This window comes from Rhyacophila brunnea, unplaced genomic scaffold, assembly GCF_057557595.1.
Source record: "Rhyacophila brunnea isolate RB1 unplaced genomic scaffold, BYU_Rbru_1.0 scaffold_2, whole genome shotgun sequence".
NCBI lineage: Eukaryota > Metazoa > Arthropoda > Insecta > Trichoptera > Rhyacophilidae > Rhyacophila > Rhyacophila brunnea.
This window is the reverse complement of record NW_028232859.1, coordinates 13,417,350-13,437,572: the sequence shown is the minus strand read 5'-3', so window position 1 is coordinate 13,437,572 and position 20,223 is coordinate 13,417,350. Positions and strand designations below refer to the sequence as shown.

General features: G+C 34.5%; 1 protein-coding gene across 2 annotated transcripts in view; it reads left to right on the top strand.

Annotated features, from left to right (window-relative positions):
- Positions 1-20,223, top strand: part of GAPcenA (GTPase activating protein and centrosome-associated) — a 55,082-nt gene that overhangs the window by 31,451 nt on the left and 3,408 nt on the right. For both annotated transcript variants that reach the window (XM_085947411.1, XM_085947410.1), the window contains exons 6-21: positions 2,843-3,007; positions 3,124-3,158; positions 5,099-5,289; positions 5,681-5,803; positions 7,066-7,185; positions 7,920-8,189; positions 9,118-9,277; positions 9,400-9,490; positions 11,805-11,949; positions 12,750-12,938; positions 15,008-15,133; positions 15,262-15,372; positions 15,463-15,593; positions 16,623-16,744; positions 17,605-17,708; positions 19,684-19,806. In XM_085947411.1, coding sequence (XP_085803537.1) covers positions 2,843-3,007; positions 3,124-3,158; positions 5,099-5,289; positions 5,681-5,803; positions 7,066-7,185; positions 7,920-8,189; positions 9,118-9,277; positions 9,400-9,490; positions 11,805-11,949; positions 12,750-12,938; positions 15,008-15,133; positions 15,262-15,372; positions 15,463-15,593; positions 16,623-16,744; positions 17,605-17,708; positions 19,684-19,806 — 2,206 coding nt within the window. The remainder of the gene's footprint in view (positions 1-2,842; positions 3,008-3,123; positions 3,159-5,098; positions 5,290-5,680; positions 5,804-7,065; positions 7,186-7,919; positions 8,190-9,117; positions 9,278-9,399; positions 9,491-11,804; positions 11,950-12,749; positions 12,939-15,007; positions 15,134-15,261; positions 15,373-15,462; positions 15,594-16,622; positions 16,745-17,604; positions 17,709-19,683; positions 19,807-20,223) is intronic.

The window sequence follows — 20,223 nt, the reverse complement described above, 5'->3', positions numbered from 1 at the left end:
TTGATTCATCTGACATATACATCTCCAAGTACCCTTCCATTTTTTTAGGTACAAACAGCAACTAAAAGATAAAAAAAAAATATTGATATAGTTATAGTACGTCCCAATGCTTACGTCAAATTTTGACAATAAATATTAACCTGGTCAGGGTTTAAATTACGATAATATATAGATGTGCGAAAGCCATAAGCGATTTTGACACATTTCAGCGGTAGACCGCCATAAAACGTCTGTGATGCTTGTGACGCCGCGCACCGTCAATGGCATTTCAAACAAATAAACCCAACTATCAGACTTCTTTTTAAATTCTTTCAATGTATGCCATCGTTTTAGCCAGTCCACTGAAGGTTTTTAACCATTGGCTTCAACGTAGGGCCGGTAAGGTAAAACAATTCTCAAAATCCTAGCTTCTGTCAAGTACACGCCACGTAAATGCAGCAGTCATTTCATTAATGGAAAACGACAAAATGGTAACAGCGATTCGAATGGCGAAAAATTAGTGGTCATAGCTTTCACTTAATCTCCCAACGGGAATTAATGTTATTCTTACTTAATAAGCAAAGGAGTATTGGTAATATATATTATAATAATATTGATGAAATAATAAAAATTTTACATACCTCTTTGTAGACAGCGAATGAATCTATTGTTTCTCGACTTAGTACCGCATTCAGATTAAATTTTGATAATTAATATACCACGTGCTCGTGTATTAAATATAATGCCACGTGATATTATAATAAAAATATTTTACTTCTGGGCAAGTCACAATAATTGTTTACACGACTCGACAATGGGAAGACGATGGAAGGAAATAATGATAAATAGAAATTGAAAGGACGCTTGGCTTGTAAACATGTCAACGGTGATCAGTGTGGCCAGGTTATTATAAATTTTGAAAAAAATTAACAATATTTTCCCCAAATCAAAATGCCTAGTCAGTGTCGATCATCAATGAAGATACAAAAGAGTAGGTAGGTACCTACTATAAATAAAACTATTTGGTATAATAATAATTAATCGATTTCTGTAATTTTGAAATAAGCAAAATGTACTATTAATATGCCTTAATTGTCTCGATGTTATTAGTTTCGTTACCTACATATCTAAAAGATTTTTATTATACTTAGTTAATTATTGTTTTCTCATCGACATGTAAACCAGTAAGCAGCTACCTATCTATTTTATTTGAATAATTTAATATCATTATCACATAAACTCGATTTATTAGTTCGATCAATCATATTAGCTATTTCAATCTCATTCAAAATGTATGAAAAATTTGGTTGTAATAGTAATATTATGAACAATATTTTACCGTATAACATTTTTAATAAAATTAAACATGCAATAAGGTATAATTCTCTCATTATTACATACCTACCTAGATAGGTAAAAAAAGGTTTTAAAAAAATATCCCTACATAATAATTATGACAATTTAATTAATGATATTAATTATGTCCTTAGATGTTTTTATGAATAATAAAAGTTATCCGGGAGTATAATATCCATAAACATGTTCCTACATAATTATTATGTATTAGGTACAATAAATTTAAATAGCCATTATTGAAACGATACCTAGTATTGCGATGAATTATTATAATTTTTTTTTTTTTTTATGTAGCCACAAGCAATTTTAAATTATTAAACGAGCAATATTAATTGTAATTTATTTTAACAGCTAATGTAGGTACGATCTTAGATGCTATTACTATAATTATTTAGTTATTACTATAAGTAGGTACAATAATAATTTGATGAATTACAATAATTCGAAGTCACTCCGTTATCCAATACTTATAGGTACCTAGGTAGGTACTCGAATTTTTTTCGAGGTTGAAATAATTCATTAACTCACACTTAACTTTAGTAATTTTGCATGCAATTTCAATTATTGAAGACAAATAATTCACAATCATTTCAATAGAAATAATTTATAAAATGGGTTTTTTCAATTAGACAATAATAGTTTAATATATTTTTAATTTCCATAATATTTGTAAACTGTCAATCAATCAATTGATCACTTATTATATTTTGGGTTTAAAGTTATCGGAATTAAGGTTATCTGTCTTCCCTTTGTGGTGTGCCCATATGCTTAGCTCTTTTTGCTGCACCTTCGATACTTCTGAGGTTCTTTTAATAATCACAATAATGGTTATTTGTACCGAATATTCATGCGATCATAGACAAATATTCTTAATGTGCGAGGATGGTAACCCTAAATTGCTCTGCATCCCATATAAAGTTGTTTACTTGTCAAATTATCATAATAATAATGGATATATGTTATATCTACTGACATACGTAATTTAAATAATGATTATTTAGTTTTACAACCGATTTTTTATTATAATTACTTGCTCAAACATTATTTTACCCTCCACATTGCAACTGGCGACATTATTCTGACGTTTCGAAATAAATACTTACCAATGATTAAAGATTCTGACACTTGAAATTTAAAAACTTATCAAAATTGTCTATTAATACTTACTTGAAAAATACACGCCGTTTATTTTGACAGCTGTCACTTGCGTTTCTCAATTATGCCACTATTCAGTGATTCAGTGGTGTCTTCAGTCACTAAATTGAAATCATCCGCATAGTGTTAAGCGCCATTAAGTATGACTAATCATCTGACGTTTTGACATTTAATTAGCGCTAACTATTTCTTTTATTCAATGAATAATTCACAAGATTTGAAAATGTAACATTCCTTATATTGAACATAGCCTACTAGAAAAAATCTTTGAAAAATAATATAGTGATTGATTCGCTTGATCATGTTACAGCTGTATAGGAATTTTTATGATAATAATTTGTCTTTTTGGTAGGCTGTACGATGCGGCTTCAAATGCAGTGATGGCACGTTATGCCGTTCACAGAATTTTATTTTACGCCCGAGGTGCCGCTGGAACGCCTCAGGCGCCCTGCTTTGCATTCACTTGGTCCCACGGTGACACCAAAGAGTCGGCCGTCTTTCAGTGCCATGTCTTCAGGTAATATTTTATCGGGTCATTAATATGTTGAAAATAATCACAGGCAATGAAGTATATAATTAACGAAGTGTTGTTGTAAAGTCGATGTGTTAATGTTTCATTGCTTATTGTTTCAGATGCCATATAGCAGAAGCTGTTTCACAAGTTTCAAGTTAGTTGATAATTTATAATAATAATTAATTACCTATTCTGTGCTTTTCAATCATTATCGTTTCATGGAGCCCTAAGCATGTGAAGATTTTTTCATAGCGCCCCCAAGTTAGTGGTATGAATGAGTATGTTGTTTATCATGCAGTTTCTCAAATCTTGGAATCAAGCTATACACAGCTACCCAGTGACAGACCTGTGCAAAGTGCCGCCCCTTACTAATTTTGGATATACGTAAAGATTTTACAAGATACACATATATTATATAATTCGTCAGCGGTGTTCATGGAAATTTGTCAACTACACGGAATTTACTTCCAAAAGTTGTATTATTCACATTAACGTGTCACTCCCAAGCAACACATGACCTCCCTACTCAAAAGGGATGTTGCTGCAGCTATCACCATTTCTCTCAGATCTTGAATCCGTGTTGATGTTTCCATATTATCTTGAAAGTATTTTTGAAACCAGTTGCTATGCTGAGATAGTTATTGTACCAAAACTTTTTTTATATCTTGGGAAGAAGCATTGGAGGTAACAAATGAGATCACATCAGTGCATTGTACAAAGATTATTTGGAAATATTCAATTTTTCAAACGCCACATGGTATTGTGACACACACTTTGAATACCACTGACATATACCTATGTGCTATATAGCAGGCATGTCCAACGCGTCAATCGCGTTTACATTCATTTGTAATATAATTTGATTTCATGGGGATTTTGAAGAGTAAACATTAACCATTTCTTTTTTTATTTCCTTAACCAGCTTACGTGAAAGTTGATTTCAAATTAAGAGTATCACTTGATTCTCATGACCTGCCGCAGGAGTGAGAGAAAGTGTGGGTCCTCGCGCTTTAAACTGAGGTGTAGTTTCTTATTAGTTGCACGCAGTAAGCTCTTGCACAGTAGAAGAATAGTTTGATGATGCAAGGGTGCAATTAGAAAATTTATCATTTTGTCGACGAATAGGAAATTGAGTATGTCTTGAGTATGTGGATGAAAGACGATAACAATTATTGTTAAGTAAAGTTAAAGAATGACAATGACAGAGTGTTGCAGTTTTCTTTTTCTGTGTTAACTGTCAATACATGGTGGAACTGCATTGTATTATTGATTTATATTAATAAAATGCAAAATTTTTTTGTACTTATTCCACTTTTTTATTTAATACATTTGGACCGGTTTCGTCCGCCTTAATGGGACATTTTCAACGTTGAAGATCACTGGCAGTTTTGATACTGGATAGTAGATCACAGCCTATTAATTTGAACTTGGATATGACTGTGGAAAGATGTGTAAGGAATTGCCAAAAATGTGAAATTTATGACACTTTGTATGTAATATATTGACATGTTTTATCGGGTCTAGGACGATTTGGCACCGGACAACTGAACGCCACAGAATTCGAAAATAAATAGACGTTAGGTACTTATAGGTACTTTAAAAAAAAATATTCAATATTATTCAATGATTATATTATGATTTAATAGTTGGTAAGAATGTAAATATGCAGACGTAAACAATGATTTAATCGTGCATATGTTTAAGTTCCAACGAAAAAAGAGTTTTTTATTTAATATAAAGCCTTAGGCATGGTAATTCTCAATCCGCGATAAAGAATACATTATGTTAAGAGTAAAATGAATTCAAACTACTAAGTAGTAGATAGAAACTGATTAAAATACCTCATCTACACGTGTCTATGACAGTGCGGCGTCCAATTGTCCGGAGGCCAGTCGTCCCATTCCCGTTTTATCTTGTTAAAAGTATTAAACTGAGAGATAATATAATATGAGTGGCTGTTAATTGAAACAAATACTGATTGCGAATTTCTAATTTCTGAAGTCATTCCAATCATTCTGTATAATTAATAATTATGTTATTTTTATTTTTTAAATGTTGTCCTGCTGCCATAATAATATGTTTTACGTTACTCAGGTTGCTTTGCGAAGGCCTTCGAAAGAGTCCCACGTTCGATGACCGCCTCTATGACCAGCGAATGCACCATGAGCGGTATGAGTGGGTCGCTACTCTCCACCACGGGCAATGTCCCTCCCGAGGCCAACAGCACCAGGCAGCTTATGCACGTCCTTGAATGCAGTATAGAAATACGAGAAGCCGATGCAAAAGTGAGCAATTGTACTATAATTTGCAGCCTGCCATTTTTTAATATGTATACTTCGACACAAATCACAATTATGTTATCGAACATTTATGCATATAATCTTGATGTAATATTTGTTAAAAGTTAATTTTATGAATATATTACGTATCACTTTGTCTAATTAATCCTATAGACGAAAAAGTGTACAAAAGAATATCAGGAAACCGTGTGTGTGGATTTGATACTGTGTTTTTACAATCCGTTTGATCCAGAGCTAAGACCTAACTGATTGAGCGAATAACTAACGACCATCCCTAGTATGTTTTATCATTAATATAATCAGTAACGGAGAGAAATTGAAATAGAAAAGATATTGGTAATTAACTTTTTTTTAATTATTTTCATTTTTCTTACAGGGAACGTTTAGCGTTGTACCGAAAGAGCGCGTCGGCTTCAAGCTTCGCGCAGGTTTCGATAAACAAGTTGCCATCACAGTTCAGCAGGTGTTGCCCAATGCCCAATTGGGTTTTGAGCCACAGGTAAGAAACTACAATTTATTGAATTTGAAATTGGTAGCCACAGAAAAGTTAATATTCTGTATATTAGCACACTAAATTATCTTTGGCAGCTGTTTTAACATTTTAGTATTTTTGTAATTGTTCATATAAATATTCAAAATAATGATGGTTTCCTGTATCTGTCGGTGACAGAAAGGAATGAGCTGCTCACGTCAGTTCAACCACAAATGCCAGTTTTGTTGCATTTAGAAAATTTGCGGCGTCATATTGCTAACGTTAAGATCTCTTGACTTAGATTTTTCGGCAGCTTTATTAACTTTTTGTTATTTACTAAAATTTTTAATTTTGCCTCTACGTGCTCCTCTCTCCCACGGGTACTCACTTAGTCATGTAAATGGCGGCTCTCGTGGTGCAGTGTGTCAGGCGCTGACCTTCCATCCCGGGGTTCTGGGTTCGATTCCCGGTGAGGTCAAAATATATTTAAATAATCTAATATGTAAATTCCTCAAGCCTGGGAGTTTTACCACTATTATTGGGCTACACAGCCTGTTGTGAAGTTTAATAAAGAAACAAATTTAAAAAAATAAAACACAGTGCACGGCGTCCTTAGACTTGAGTAACTGCTCCTGAGACATTTCCAGTTATAAAAAAAAAATGATACATAACCAAATGTAGGGTCTCGTGATACACCTGATTAAGACTGGGTGTGGTGCGGGGCGGATGTGGTTTGGTAGGGCATTAACTTCAATGTATCTGGCTGCCTATCCACGTACCTAGATATGTAAAATAAGTGACATGATCTGTCTTGTCTACTTATAATGTTGGCTATATTTGCATAACAGTGTAAAAAAAATTGTTTTAGTACAAAACTATGTTTCGTGTTCTGTGATATTGAGGAAAATTAATAATCATCATAATTATACAAATCAATAATAATTGTGTATTGTTACACCACAAATTGATATCATTTTATAATACGAATTGGAGTGTTTTCTTGATAATTTTTATTAATTCGAATTTACAGCTATTTAAATGAATTACATTAGTGGGTTTTTATTTTCATTCCCGGATAACAACAAATGAATAGTAAAAATAAACCTTAAATGTATTGTCTCCAGTCAATTATTGTCAGTGAACTTCTGGCATTCAGTAGACATGCCTGGATACAATTGCCTGTGTTTCTCAGTCCCCATAGATCCTGTAGTTTCCGACAAAGGAATAACTGTTTTTAACTGAAGTGTCATGTTTTTAGTTATTTAATAAGTACCTATTTCATATTTCAGAGCATGAGTATGTCTCAGTCTTCTCTTCTGGGCAGTGGTCTCATCATCGAGAGATGTTTTGGAGTCCTGCTGGCCGCCGGGAGAAATGTCAAACATTCCGACATGCAGCTTTTGGAAATGGTAATTCATTACCTGTAAAGTTATGTGAAGTTATCATTTATTTGTCATTGAATATTCTGTTATGGTTTATGTCACATAATAAACTTTCCAATTGTTTGATTAAAAATGAAATGAAACTAATTAAAAAAAAATCTGAAACAGTTTGTATATGAGTTTCAAATTCCAGTGTTCTTATTAACGAGGTTTTACTGTATCAACCGGGAATTATCAGGTATTATATTATCTAACTAATCTTTAATACTACCTATCGATTTTATCAATTTATATTCGATTGTCGTCGAGTCACATCATGTCGACATGAAAACAATCAAACAAATGGGCGATTAGGAAAAGCCTTTGGCAAAAGTAATTTTTAAAAACCTTAGTCATATAAATCTCATAAATGAACTAATGAAGCATTATTTATATTTTATACATTTACAAAATAAATAAATACTTACAACAATTAAATTTGTGTTATTATCGTCTAGACGACGAGCTATAGGAGGTTAGAATTTCATAACAAGCTGACATTTCGATAAATGTGTTGCTGTTTTAGTGGCAACGCTAATTATTAGTTGTCAAAATCGCGTTCCCGTAAAAAATCTGATGATTTCTGACGGTTTCGGACTGCCAGTTTGGTTTGTTTCGTTTGTGTTTGCTGGAACATAGCTGTAGCACCTGTTTGCTACTATGACTCTCTGTTTTATTTCTTTTAAATTACCACTTGATAATAAGCTTCATGATAAAAACAGGTGAATGGCGCAGGAGGGGTAGCAGGTTCATCATGCACGGCGAGTGCCTTTTGGTCAGTTTACGATGCAGCGTTTGCGGAGCTGAACACAGGCAGTGCGGACCCACCGCCTGTGTTTTTGACGGTGGCGGTGGACCTGGTGATTCGTGCTATGCGGGAGCCCATCCGCCTTGTGGTGGAGACACCCGTCAAGGTCTTCCCTGCCAGTGAGAGATTCTGGTATTACTCCAAGAGGCCACTCATTCAACAGTTCTTTATCAACCTTAAAGAGGTGAGTGCTTACATCATGAATGTATAATTTTATATTCAACATAATATTGAAGTAGCTTGCAGGTCTTATGACCGCCCAATCCTGAGGTTGCTACGCACTCAAGTGTGCTTTGACTGAGTTTACTGAGACCTAATTTAATAAAAAGCGCCCATGGGAGAGATGAGTACTGAGAATTAACATAAAAAAATGGTTCTAATTAATTTATGTATATTACGTAAAAACAAAGCTAAAACATTACGGAAATACTAAAGAAGAGATCTTCACATCTGCAATACAACACTGCAAATTTTTAAAAAGCATTATGTTGTCCTTTGTGGTGACCAGGTCGGATGGCCCGATGGGCGCTATATGCTATTCAAAGTTGTCTCAGTTATACTATTACTGCTTTGGAGGCATATAACCTGCACCTACTTCACTGTGGACGCTGAATTATTAACGGCCTCCGTAGTCCAATATGTAAAGCATTGACTTTATTCAGGGGCTCCGGGCTCGATTCACAGCGAGGTCACAATACATTTATGTGACTTTTCCAATTCCTGGGAGTTTGTGATAAAAGATAAGAATAAATAAAACATTGCTGAGAATTCCCACCAAGACTTTGTATGCTATTTAGGTTATCTATCTAAAATGGCCGACTTGTATATTCTGTAGTAAGATGGCAAAACATGATATGTCCGTTTTTCTAAATTGTTCGTGAGAGCAATTTTAAGCTTCGAAAGGAATTAAAACAATGGACACATTATCACATATTAACACAGCTTATTTCTCCCAACCTGTAAGACGTAGACATACCTTATTATTTTGATATCTTGTAGATCTCACTACGAGTCTGAAGGTATACTTAACTCAATTTGCCAAAAAAACAGACATAAATCATGTTTTGCAATCTTGATGATAATTACATACCTACTTATATTTGGAATTGCAGACCACAGATTTGTATGGTGTTCAATACGAAGTCGTAAGCCTAGAGACATCCGGCGAGTTAGACAGAAGTCGGCTCAATATGACGCTGAGTCTCTCTAGCTTGCTCCCTTCACCACTCACCTCGCAACCGGCACCGCCCAGCCCTGATGATGATGTCTCAGGTACTCATTCCATCCGCAACACCTCAAATATCTTAATTCACAATAAATTCTTCCACCGACTGATAAATTTCTCTGGAAACTTCTGTGAAGATCGTTCAAGTAAATTAGTTGAATTATTTTAGATGGTGATGAACCGCTTCTCAGTGGTACGGGAGAGGTATCAAAAGATTGCTGTGAGGGTGTGTTGGAAAACTGGGCACAAGTTTTACGCAGGTGTGTATTTCATTTTACTTATTACGTTTTAACAGGTTCTAACTATAACTGGCCGGAGCCTTTTGAACTTATAACAGGAACATTTTCAGTATGGTTGAATTGGTAGCTACAGAAAAAGTAATAATTTGTAAGTTGGCGCATTGTAACATGGCGGCATTGTTTATAACCGCCATCTTCAGTTCAGAGTTTAGTCTATTTGGCTGGCGTTCTGTGTACAATAATTGATGCGGTCTGTCCTTTGACAGGCATTACATACATAATATCGACTGTGTTTAGGAAAAGGGTAGTAACCCTCGATTTTTCGAATAGTGCTTTTATTAGATATTAAAAATGTATACAACTAAATACACGTTCTATAAAAACGAAGTAAGCCGCAAATGCCGAATTATCAACTAATTTCAGGTTTTAATTGAACTTTAATTAAGTTTTAATTTAAGGAAGAAAGCATTTACCCTCAATTTTAATGATTTTTCTGTAATAACTTTAATTATTATTAGATCGAAAATATATTTCACCAAATCATCAATCATCATGCACCCAATGTCTGTGGCTATTTTTTTTTTAAAATATTTAACTAAAATCATTCAAAAAAACTTTTTTTGCCACTCCTGTAAAATTTGTTCTGTGAGGGTTACGCCCTTTTTCTACACTCTGACTACATTTGTATAAATATGTGAATGTTTTGATTCCAGTATAAGTCAAGTGTGAATGTCGTATGGTCGATGTGTGTAATATTAATAAAACAATACCATTCATTCATAACAACTTCAAATTTCAGAATATTTTGATGATATTTGCTCATCTAATATCGACTATTTTAGTAAATCTAAAATAAAATTGTGTCAAAATACTTTCACTTTATGAGAGATGTGGAATGGGTGTGAAGTTTGTTGCAAATAAATCCACAATGCGAAATTACCTGTAGCTGATGTAAACATTATCCCTGCAGCTTTATTCCACAAACCCACCGCGAGTTCAAGGCATCGTGCTGTGCATTTTGGTAATTTGATATAACTCGAACCCATGCCACGGTAATTTATCACAGGAAGATCCACCAATTGTACAACAGGGTAAATTAGTTGCGCAACATCTTTTGCGCATGCGCATTATAACAAATTATTTACGTTTTCTTGATGCACACTCGAGAATACGAGATGTCATTGTGTAATTTCAGTATTGCGAATGTGTACCTTACTACTTGCTTCAAATTATAAAACAATGGTGATAATATTATTTTCACATATTTCCCATTCTAAGATGTCAATGAGAACGAATATTTATATAAATAAAACTATACTTTATTGTATGAAAATCTTGCTTGAACATTTTGATATTATATATTACAAAATTTTAAAATGAAAGAAAAATATCTTAATGCAATTTTAGGCAAAACCTTTAATTGTATGGGATCGTAAGTATTATAATCTTTTAGCCGGCTCGCACATCATAACTCGCCTCGTGTGCCTGACAGCCATAAATCAAAATTTCCGAGACCGGCTGGCCGGTGTTGCATGACACAACCTCGCACATCTATCTAGCGACAGTCGCGCGTAGCCTTCGAAACGTATTGATATTTCAATGCGGTGATCGGCGAGCCGGTATAGGAATGACCAATTCATAGGTGTTTCTTTGTGACTTCGACCCTTCGACTCGGAGCCCGAGAAGGATGCAACATGTCGAATGCAACAGCCAGATGTTTTTTTCAGACGAAACAGTTGCATTCGATCAATCTGCGAAGCTCCATTTGGCAACGCGCGTTATGTTGTTTCGTTAAATAACGATGACGTCACATCGACGTATTCGACACGTTTTTAGGCGAGACGAGTTCCGATGTGCGAGCCGACTTAAATATATTTGAAATGTAATCAATACGATTTATATACTTATATTATTTGACGGTAAGACATCTACAAATTTAATTAATGATTTCGCGCACTACAGAGACCGTGGAAAATATTCACTATAGTGCAAAATCTTTACGCGGCGGTGGCTTGGAGAACTTCATCCCCTCCTCTCACGTTTCAGTACTTTCAATACTTCGAAATCGAAAACCATAGACAAGATACAACGCCGGCAAGTCTCACGTTAAAGATTTCGCAGTCTACAAACATTTTGTTCGGAGAATCATTTGCAGCGTTTCGAACGTGGATGTTATAAAGATATTATTTATTGTGGATACAACTATTTTTTGGAACACTCGCGGCAGATTTGAATAAAGGTGCTTGTAGTCCTATCATTTTCACAATGCTAACTGCATATTTACTAGGTCTGTTGTTTTGAATAACTATTTAATTGTTAATTTGTTTATTTCCAGCTGGAATGGAGATAGACCGCGGGCTTTGGGCTCACTAGTTAAGCTGGGTGTACCTGAGGCTCTACGCGGAGAAGTCTGGCAAAGATTAGCTGATGCTGATAAGCATCAAAATCTCATGGATACATACAGATTACTCATCACTAAGGTATATCTAGGAATTTCATCTCTATTTCGTAGCATATTACGGTCACTAAAGATGCCCCTAAGATTCTCTGAATGCCTATGAGGCTAAGACTGCAAAGAATGGAAATAGAATAGAACTATACTCCACATCCAATAACACTCGCAATGGAAAGGATTGGGAGGGGTTTATGTCCAACAGTAGATGTCTACTACTAGGCGACTATTTACAGTTATGTAGACCAAATATCACAGATGCATCCTTAGGTTGCTGTATTCGAGCACTCAATTTATTATCAAGTTATATGAGAAATGAGGTGCCATCTACTATAATATTCAAAAAAACAGATCGGCAAATTGTATGACATGTAAGGCTTTCAAATTCAAAACTTTTTCTTTGCTTATTGCATACTTAATTTTAGATTATTGAATTTTCAAACTAACACCATCTGCAATTTATGTTCTAAATTCAATGCAAATAAATAAGTATGACTGATAGTCCATTTCATTTACTATTTTTTTGGATCACCATAGCCTACTTCCTTCCAAACGTTACTCTTCACCACTGATGTCTACAGGCTGAAGAAGACGAAGAAGGTGATTCTTCAAAGCTCAGAATGTTTGCATGGATCTGTAAAATACGGATGGCAATTAGTTTTCATCAAGTACAATGTATTCAGGAAACCTATTCAGACATCTTTGGACAGTTACAATTTCTCTTTCTCTCTGAAGAATATTCAATATTTTGTCAAGTTATTGATTGGTCTCGATCGAGCAGGTGTTATTGTATACTATAATAAAATATGATGTGTAATATTTCTCCAGGACTGTCCATGTGAAGGTGTAATTCAGAGGGACATTGCCCGCACCTTCCCCGCCCATGACCATTTCCGAGAGGCCGGCGGCTTGGGACAGGATTCGCTTCTGAGACTAGCGAGGGCTTATGCTGTCCACGATTCTGAAGTAGGATACTGTCAGGGACTGAGTTTTGTGGCTGCCACATTACTTCTGCATGTAAGTGTTCGTTACATTATCAATTAGAAACGCTGCTTATTATCTTTTAGTTGATGATCAGGTTATGTGGTCGAATTGATTATGATTGGATTACTTATTATTAATAGTTACTACAGTAAAACCTCGTTAATACGAATATCACGGGACCGAAAATCGAAAAAAAAAATCGAATTATGAATTATGAAATGTATGGGGGAAAAATATTAAAATTTAAAAAAAAAATTTTTTTTTTGATTTTCATTAAAATATCATTTACGATCATAGATGTGCCTACCACATTTCCGGTTCCGTGTGTGTTAATGGGTCATAAAATGTCAGGATTACTTTTATTACCTTCTTAAAATAAGTAATTTATGATGTTTTAAGAAAAGTCTTTCAATTAATTCAATTCAATTAAAAAATTCAATGAATCAACATGAAATAGGATGGATAGGAAATTTATTACGATTTATTGAATATTGTTATATGCCAGGATTCTGAAATCATTTCGAATTATGAAATTTGTATTAAAGGTATGGTTTTATATGAAAATTTTCGATTTATCTGTGTTCTTATTATCGAGGATTTACTGTAGTTTACTTAACGAATCCATCGCTACCATATTATTTAATTTCAGTAGGTTAACAGCAAAAGAGCTTCTCTCCTTCGCTTACACATTGAGATATGTGCATTAAAATAATGACATAATTTTGAGAAGGTTTAGGTACATTATAAGTTTTATTATACTATATTAATAGAGTGTACTGAGCTACTTTGACCATTGTTTAAATTAAAAGTAATTAATAAAGTTATTTGTTTTAATTTCAATATTTTGGAGAGAAGCCCTTTTGCTTTTATTCTGCTCATTTATAAAAACAAACAAAAAACATGGTGATTTCCAGAGCTGTAGTAATATTGTAGGTAATCTAGGCAAAAAATCTATGAATGTTATTGTTATGACATATGCAGCATTGGCAATAATGGTCCTAGGATCTCTGTCTTCTGTTTGACTGAATTTTGAACATTTGAATCGAGTTTCCTTTGCCGCCCATCATACTCATGTTGAGTTCCCTTTCGCATTCGTACTATTGGACTTTTTAGAAAAAAAATATACATATATTAATTGGAATTATTACTATACTTAGTGGGGTGGCACATCTAAACTTGTGTCGATTGCCAACACATTGAATATGTCAATGTGGTTTTTTTGGTTTTCACATGTAATTTAATGCACACTGCTCGAATGCGACATTTTAATTTGAAAAAAAAACAGCCGGTGTCATAAGCAACAAATTTCACCTAACATTGGGCGCGGTATAATACCAAAATTTAGTACCGGCATATGTGCAGGAGCTGCTTTTCATTCATTTCGGCTAACCGCGTGACATCACTGTCCCGGCATACCCTCGCTCATGCGCACGGAAGAAAGTTGCAACATTGCGCCCAGTTTTGATTTACAACTCGGTGGCGTTTGGGCATAACCTGATAACTGCTTTTTTGGTCATTTTATGTTAAGAGTAAAAATTGGGTCACTGTAGTATTATCTTCCATTTGGTAATAACCCGATATCTATATTTCACTTAAAATGCTCAAAACGCTATTGTAATAATATGATGATATGTGAACAAACACAGTGGTTAGTTTGGTCAAAACATGACCAATGACCTTATCATAGTTTGATCACTGATAAGTGACCTTATTTTCCTAATTAGTGAAATAATTGACAATCGTAAGTATTGTCATATTCTTCTTCAGTTATTTATTTTAAAATGTTTTTTTCAATTTTAAACAAAAAAATGAACTGAAATTTATGTGGGCAATTCTAAGCTTAAAATGGCTCTCCTGTAAATTCAACATTTTGCAGTTAACAGGTTATGCCCAAACGCCACCGAACTATATCCCAGTTGAGACAGTTTTCAATGTGCGACTGGGGTTAGTTTTATTTTAAAGCCTTTATAAGTGGTTCCACATGTGAAGTTTGCGCAGGATGTCAAAGAAAATCTCACTGGCTCTGAATTTGTAGTAGCTACTTGTACCATATTTTATAACTTATATAATGTATATAATAAATGTACATACTGTTATTGCAGATGCCGGAAGAGCAAGCTTTTTGTGTTTTGGTTCGCCTAATGTATGGTTACGGTCTTCGAGAACTTTACAAAGACGGATTTGAAGTTCTTACCCTAAGACTTTACCAACTGCATCGACTAATGGAGGTAACTTTAATTCACTACAATTTTGTTTATTAAATACTTGTCTATATTAAAAATAACGTTACAATCTATTTACTACCTGTCTATTTGTAAGTTACTCTATTATTAATAGCTATGTATTATCATTATAGGATCAAATGGGAGATCTACGAGCACATTTTGCTGTGATGGGTGTCGAACCTCACATGTTTGCTTCCCAGTGGTTCCTCACATTATTCACTGCCAGATTTCCACTGCCATTGGTATGTTTTCTTATATTCTCATTCGTTGAATATAATGTCTCCTGTCGCTCATAATAATAGTCAAAATATAAATTTTTTATTTCTTTCCAGGTATTTCACATTGTCGACATATTCCTTCTGCAAGGAATGGACACGCTGTTTCAAGTCGCCCTCGCTTTGCTTGCGAGATCTAAAAAAGATCTCATGCAATTGGACTTTGAGGGAATACTCAAATATTTTAGGTACCACTCATTAATTAATTGATAGTAGCATGAGATTTTCTCACACACGTTAAAATAGCTTCCAAGTCAGTTGATAATAAATTTTAACCCTGCACCCAAGTAACATTTGAAAATTATGTGTCTGTCTATGACAGCGGTGGCCAAACCGTGGCACATTGGATGATTACAAGTGGCACATTGCATCTTTGCGCCTATTTATTCTTTTGAAGTAGGTGTCATAACTGAATCTTGAAATATTGAAAGACTAGCCAAATCTAAACGCTCAAAGCTCTCTCTCTCATCACATGCAACAACTGTGGGCCAGAGTTATCTTCATCCAACGAGACGTAAACCAATAAACGGGTGATTTTTGAACTGGCATAAATTAATTAATTTAATTGTGTGATTGAGTTATACCTTTTCAACCCCTAAGCGAAGCAGATCCTACCCCTATCCCTATTTTCCAACTCCAACCGTGAACATAAGAAGGTAGAAAGGTGCTTGAGTTGTATGTCGTATCTGCCGCGTCTGTGAAAAAAATTTGGCGCATGGTATGCAACAGGTTGGCTACCCCTGGTCTATAGTCTATATAAAATTTCAGTTACCTATAGTTAGGTACTTGACTACAGAGCTACTTCTATTTTCTGGCTGACGTCATAATGGTCATTCTATCTGCCATAAAACGTCAGTTATATAAATAATTGTCCTGTCTTTTGACGTATGCAACATTCATAAATTTTTAGTCAATCAGCACTGTTCTTGCTCTTTCTTAAATCAGAACACAACTCAAAAAATATAATATTAACCGTTAAAATTAAAATGCTAAAATAAAATAGTTGTGATTAAATCATTTCTCTACAAGTCAATGTAAATATTAAATAATCATTATTGAGTCTTCGCCACTGATATAAACATCTAATGGTTGATTGAAACTTATTAAATTAGGACCCAAAACACATCTTTATCATAATCATCGATGTGCGTAATGATAATGTTACTAACTTACTTAATGAGGTGTCACTTGATTTCAAATTCATTTATGTATTCCAGAGTTACACTTCCGAAGAAATGTCGTGCCGAGGAGGTGAGCAGGCATATCTTGAAACAGGCGTGCTCTATCAAAGTGAGAAAACTTCAGAAGTACCAGCAGGAGTTTGAAAATCTTACCAAAGGCAAGTAATGACATGTTTGATTCATCTCATTATAAATGTTGCACGTGAATTAAGAATGAAAAATAATAATAATGAATTATCAATACTACATATATGAACACAATAATAAAAATGTCATGTGGAATCCATATAGTATGCTACATACATAAACCTTCTCGAAGGAGTACAAAGCCGATTTCTTAAGCACGTCAATTTTAAAACCTACTGTTATGATTTATATAATGACAGAAACGACGAAGCTAATTCTATTTCGACCACTGCATCATTCATGGTACCATCTTTGGAAAGTCGACGTTATCTTTCTGATCAGTATTTTCTTTACAAAATTATCAATGGTTTTGTTGACTCGCCAAACCTACTCGAAAGGGTGGGTTTCCACTGTCCATCAAGATTTATGCGAAACCAAGCTTTGTACCATGTTAGTCGTAGTGATTCAAATTATGCACACAAATCCTTTATTCGGCGCTCTTCTTTAAATTACAATATGTCTTTCTCCACCGTTGATCTTTTCAATAATACATCTGTTTCGTTTAAACGCGCCATCTCCAAAATTTTGTACAATGGATATTAACCAAATTTAAAATGTATGTATATATCATATAATATAATTTTTTGTCTATAATTGATCCACATTTTTATATGTAATTTCATTATATTTATGATCTTCTTACTTTCTCACTTTTTATTCTTGTTAGGCTTAACTATATTATAATTTATACGTCATGGAAACTTTGTCGGTTGCAATATAATTTCACTCTTCTTTTTTAAACATATTTTTGTATTCAAAATTGTTTCCTTAATAAATAAAATAAAAATAAAAAATAATCATATTATTATCTAATTTTGAATGATGTTTGCAGAAGTTACAGAGAGCGAGCAAATGGGCAATGAGATGGAACATCTTCGATCGCAAGTTGAACAGCTGAGTCAAGAAAAGTCATTACTTCAAACTCAACTTGAAGAGGTTCGTAAACTTTATCATAATATTATATACCTAATTGATTTAAACTGTTTCCATTTGGTTTGACATGCATTTAAGTTTTGCCAAATTTTGCTTCATAAAGTACCTATATTGTACTGTGACCAACATATTAATGTATCACTAAGGAATGTAAGCATAAAACAATCTTTCGAAATTAAAAAAAAATCCTGGTAACATTATTACTGTATTTATCACACTCATGTTGGTTTACGGCATAACATTTTCACAAGATGGACTCCAAACCTGTCGAATGATTCAATGTCCACGTATCTAAAACCATCACTTGCTACGGACAGTCAGAAAAGAAAAAATACTCTACTTCTTCTTAGTCCCATTATTTGCTGTATATAAATTGGTCAACTCTGTGAAATTCTTGTTGTTATTAAATGAAATTGGATACAGTAAACCGGAAGGTTGCAGTATATTATGCATAATTTGTGTAAATGTATTACTTTTAGGCCGGGAATATACGGGCAACTTCGTGTTGCTGCTGCCGGCAGTGGCAACTCGGAGATCCCCAATTTTTCATACAAAACTCATAACGGACACACACACAGCAACTCACTGCTGCCGACCTCACTCGAAACACACAGAACAAGACCTCACACAAAAATACACTCGGCAGCTTTAGCTGCCCGGTATAGCAACTCAGCCCCTCCCACCTCTCTCACCGCCTGGCGCCTAGTCATGCGCACCGTCATTCCAGTCCGAGTTTTTGCCAAATATGGACGACAATAATTTTGACACGGATGCTTTTATAAGTGACATAAAAAACTATGAGTGCATTTGGAATCTAAAATGTGAATCATAATATAGTGATAGGGTTGCTAAAAATAATGCTTGGGCCAATTTATGTGCTAAATATATTAAAGATTTTGATACGAAAACGGTGAAAGAAAAAAACAATCAATCAGAAAAATTTATCTTCATCCTGCCATAGTTGCATAAATAGAGTATGAAATTCACCATGTCCAGCCCTCTGAGACATGATAGGATGTATCCAAAATCTGCGAGTTTTTCTACGTCTTCTTTTACGTACTAAAAGCACAAGCAACAACCAGTGCTCGAAATAGAAAATCTTATAAACCGGAGCGCTGAATAATCATTAAAAAATATCAAATTATGTTAAATATTTTTCGGATATCATAACATAACATATACTTGAAGGGGCTCTGCGCTAATACACATTACCCCCCCCCAATACAACATTAAAATGTAGTTTTTTTTTAAATGGTTACACTACTCATTTTTGCAAAATCACTTATTTTTCGTCAATTTCTTTGGAATTGGGCTCTTATCTTCAAAATTCTAGAAGCTCGTACATTTGTGTATTCCTTCGCTGCAAGGTTTTAAGGTCCTGGACCTGTAGCCCCTTTAGCCCTTTTTGTAAACACATCTGAAGTCCGAACAGCCTATATTATATTATAGACCTTGTAGGACTAATCATTAATAAATAATATACACATCTTGTCAGCGCGAGAATTTTTTTCCCACGAATCAGTTCTTACAACTTTAAAAACTACATACCTACACGCAATATTATCTCAATAACATGAAACGGAACGCAATTTTCAAAGAATCCACGAGCCGGAACGGTATCTTTCAGAATTTCACGAACAGGAACGGCGCTCCGGTGCGTTCCGGTCTATTTCGAGCCCTGGCAACAACACTTTCATAAACAACACAGCTTCTCCTTCAACATTCATTTTGGATATGCGTCGAGATTCGTTCGTAAACTCCAGCTCCCGCTGACACATCTGCTGCCAAGCACGGCAGCATAAGTTGCCTTGGTCGGCAGTTCGTTTGCTGCCAGCAGCAGCAACACGAAGTTGCCCGTATATTCCCGGCCTTAGATGCATTAAATTGATGCCAATCTCATGTAAGTATAGTTGGATATCATTTTTACACATAATGTCATTTTGGTAATTCGGTCATATTTTAATTTTTGTAACATCAGACAAAGGACTTGTTGAGACAAGAGGCAGACAGATCGGTGGTAGACGTGGCCCGCAGTGCTGCCATCCTTCAGGAGTACAAAGAGATCTGCAGCCGGTTGGATCAACAGCTGGCAACTACTAGGGTATATTCTATTGTATATCTCTTCTAATGTTAAAATTTGCTGCTAGTCATTTCACGCCGGATTCATTTGTGGTAATCTTCATTCCCCCAACTGAAAAACTGCAAGCATTCCACACAGTTTTAGATTCACTGAAATAATCAATTTCATTAATTCGTTAAATTATTATTCATGAAGTTGACGAATCTGTTCAGTTTTAACTTTAAATGTCATAGTATTACCATGACAAGTGGCTTCTCAATGTGGTATTGAATCGTAATTATCCACATATTAGGTAAGTTCATGGATTCAGCGGAACATGTGCAGAATATTATTCCAAGATATTTAGAGAATATTCAGATAAACAATCATAAATATGTCAAAAGCATATGTCAGCCATATCGAAAAGTAAAATCATCAAAGATGGCAGCTATAATAACG